General features: G+C 43.3%; 1 protein-coding gene across 1 annotated transcript in view; it reads right to left on the bottom strand.

The window, feature by feature from the left end:
* Nucleotides 1-3,334, bottom strand: part of LOC112075065 (phosphatidylinositol 3,4,5-trisphosphate 5-phosphatase 1) — a 45,005-nt gene extending 41,671 nt beyond the window's left edge. Inside the window, exons 1-2 of the mRNA XM_070440757.1 lie at nucleotides 3,094-3,334; nucleotides 332-395 (exon numbers count right to left, since the gene is read on the bottom strand). Coding sequence (XP_070296858.1) covers nucleotides 332-395; nucleotides 3,094-3,236 — 207 coding nt within the window. The 5' untranslated portion in view covers nucleotides 3,237-3,334. The remainder of the gene's footprint in view (nucleotides 1-331; nucleotides 396-3,093) is intronic.
* Nucleotides 3,335-3,517: the final 183 nt, after the last annotated feature.

Here is a 3,517-nt window from a genome sequence, read left to right on the forward strand (position 1 = left end):
TCTGTCTCAGCTGGACCGAGAGCTTCCTCCCCTCAAAAGGTCTGTCTCAGCTGGACCGAGAGCTTCCTCCCCTCAAAAGGTCCGTCTCAGCTGGATCGAGAGCTTCCTCCCCTCAAAAGGTCTGTTTCAGCTGGACCGAGAGCTTCCTCCCCTCAAAAGGTCTGTCTCAGCTGGACCGAGAGCTTCCTCCCCTCAAAAGGTCTGTCTCTGCTGGACCCGAGAGCTTCCTCCCCTCAAAAGGTCCGTCTCAGCTGGACCGAGAACTTCCTCCCCTCAAAAGATCTGTATCACCTTGACTAAGAGCTTCCTCCCCTCAAAAGAGTTGTCTCACCTGGACCGAGAGCTTCCTCTCCTCATTGGGTAGGATCCTGTAGGTATACACACAGTTCTGGTACCTGGAAATAGAAGAGATAGGATAGTATCATAAGGATCACAGCAGATATGGAGTCTTGAATGTTTTAAGAGATGTCTTTCTGACATTTCACAGAAGAGTGTGACAGGTGCAGTAATAACAGACAGCATGCCCTCCTACACACTTCCATTTGGTCTTTGTGTCCAATGGAAAATAGTACATGACAATTTCTGTATTTGTTTACCAGTTATTCAAATGAGAGCCCACAGTGACACAAAGACGTGTGGTGTGAGTTGTACATCGGAGTCTACCCAGCTCTGCAACACGACAGCGTGTGCAGATACGTTGGGTGCTGCAGTAAGCATGTGTACTTTCAAAAAAATAGGTCTTCATTACATAGAAGTCCTGCTATATAGTTAGTCACATCTAAAACTGCATGAAACAACAACAGTATTCTAGACGGTTTCTCTGGTTGATCAAAGTCTTGAGGAAAACATTTTCAATTCCAACAGATGTACTTGTTGGCATGATTTATGTCATGATATAAAGAAACAGAAAGTCTACGTCACATTGTTTTGCTTTGTCTGTGACTAACAATGTTTGTGTCATGTTTGTGCTGCTGCCATGCTATGTAGTGTTGTGGTCTCTCTCTTTAGGTAGTGTTGTGGTGTCTCTCTTTGTGTAGTGTTGTCTTAGGTCTCTCTTTATGTAGTGTTGTGTTGTCTCTCTTGTCTTAATGTGTGTTTTGTCCTACATTTAAAATAAAATCAGCCTCTGTCCCTTTGTCGTCATTGTAAATAACAAGTTGTTATTAATTGACTTGCCAAGTTATATAAAGGTTTAATAAATGTAAAACGAAAAACATGCAAACTGCTGTCATGAGGCCAAGTCCAGTTCCATACTGCAGGAGAAACTGTATCTGAAGTACTGTACACTTCCGTTCAAAAGCCTCCGAAGTCCTCAACTGGCAGCTTCATTAAATAGTAACCACAAAACACCAGTCTCAACATCAACAGTGAAGAGGCGACTCCGGGATGCTGGCCTTCAAGGCAGAGTTCCTCTGTCCAGTCTCAACGTCAACAGTGAAGAGGCGACTCCGGGATGCTGGCCTTCAAGGCAGAGTTCCTCTGTCCAGTCCTCAACGTCACAGTGAAGATGGCGGACCTCGCCGGATGTCTGCGCCTTCTAGGCAGAGTTCCTCTGTCCAGTCCAACAGTGAAGAGGCGACTCCGGGATGCTGGCCTTCTAGGCAGAGTTCCTCTGTCCAGTGTCTGTGTTCTTTTGCTCATCTTAATCTTTACTTTTTATTGGCCAGTCTGAGATATGGCTTTTTCTTTGCAACTCTGCCAAGAAGGCCAGCATCCCGGAGTCGCCTCTTCACTGTTAACGTTGAGACTGGTGTTTTGTGGGTACTATTTAATGAAGTTGCCAGTTGAGGACTTGAGAGGAATCATTTTCTCAAACTAGACACTCTAATGTACTTGTCCTCTTGCTCAGTTGTGCACCGGGGCCTCCCACTCTTCTTTCTATTCTGGTTAGAGACAGTTTGCGCTGTTCTGTGAAGGGAGTAGTACACAGCATTGTACGAGATCTTCAGTTTCTTGGCAATTTCTCGCATGGAAAAGCCTTCATTTCTCAGAACAAGAATAGACTGACGAGTTTCAGAAGAAAGGTCTTTGTTTCTGGCCATTTTGAGCCTGTAATCGAACCAACAAAGGCTGATGCTCCAGATACTCAACTAGTCTAAAGAAGGCCAGTTTTATTGCTTCTTTAATCAGAACAGTTTACAGCTGTGCTAACATAATTGCGAAAGGGTTTTCTAATGATCAATTAGCCTTTTAAAAATGATCAACTTGGATTAGCTAACACAACGTGCCATTGGAACCCAGGAGTGATGGTTGCTGATAATGGGCCTCTGTACGCCTATGTAGATATTCCATAACAAAATTAGCCGTTTCCAGCTACAATAGTCATTTACAACATTAACAATGTCTACACTGTATTTCTGATCAATTTGATGTTATGTTAATGGACAAAAGAAAAGTGACCCCATTTCTTGAAACATTTCTAAGTGACCCCAAACTTTTGAACGGTCCGTGTATTTTTACACTTCAGATTGAAATCCCAATAACAGCAGCGTTTAGCGGTGATCGTTGTTTCGTCTGATTTATAAGTTTTGATCAGCTCTTCTTACACGACTTCAACAGTTGATCTTCCTTCCTCAATTTGATCTTTCCAACATCGTTGTAGCTCAGTATTAAGTTTAACTGTTAATTACTTCCTGAAACAGACTAGTCAGTATTTCAGTGTGGCATAGTTTACATAGCATAGTTTACATAGCATAGTTTACATAGCATAGTTTACTCTCCCTAATCACAGCTACTTTTCAACTGTCACTTACACGCAAAGAGATATAAGGGATGAACTCTCAACAGATGACCTTCTGTCCTCAATTAGATCTTTCCAACATCGTTGTCGACAGGTAAATGATCAACTGTCAATTATTTCCTTGTCTGTTTTTCTTTACAACGGAAAGTATAGTGCAGTTAGTAATCAGTTAGCATAGTTTACGCTCCCTACGCAAAGCTACTTTGAACTGTTACTTGCATACAAAAGAGATGTAAAGGGATGAACTCTCAAACATCTTCCTTCCTCAATTTGATCTTTCTAACATCATTTTAGACTGTTAAACTGTCCATTTTATCCATATATATCTCTCTCTTATGGTATGTTTTACTTACAGAACACAGAGGGCATATGCACCCTGTATGGACTCACTGTCCCGGAGGAGGAAGCTTCCATCCCTGGCTGCTTTGGAGAGTAGATCCTCAGCCTCTGATCGGGTGATAGTACCATGGTGCCATGGCTGGATCGACGTAGACATCCTGGTCTTCTACTGAAAACACTCAGCTACATACAGAGTTCTGCATCGACTCTCACACTAGACAAGGACTTATCAGGGAAGATTCAACAACTGTTGCTAGTAACCACACTCTTCATGTGAGAGAGAGAGGAGGTCCACGAGAGAGAGAGAGCAGAGGAGGAGGGATCAGAGAGAGAGAGAGGAGGACCAGAAAGAGAGGAGAGAGAGAGAGCGAGAGAGGAGTCCAAGAGAGAGAGATAGCAAGAGGAGACCAGAGAGAGAGAGGAAGCAAGAGGGAGGAC

This window comes from Salvelinus sp. IW2-2015, unplaced genomic scaffold (genome assembly GCF_002910315.2).
Source record: "Salvelinus sp. IW2-2015 unplaced genomic scaffold, ASM291031v2 Un_scaffold2970, whole genome shotgun sequence".
In the NCBI taxonomy this organism is placed as follows: domain Eukaryota; kingdom Metazoa; phylum Chordata; class Actinopteri; order Salmoniformes; family Salmonidae; genus Salvelinus; species Salvelinus sp. IW2-2015.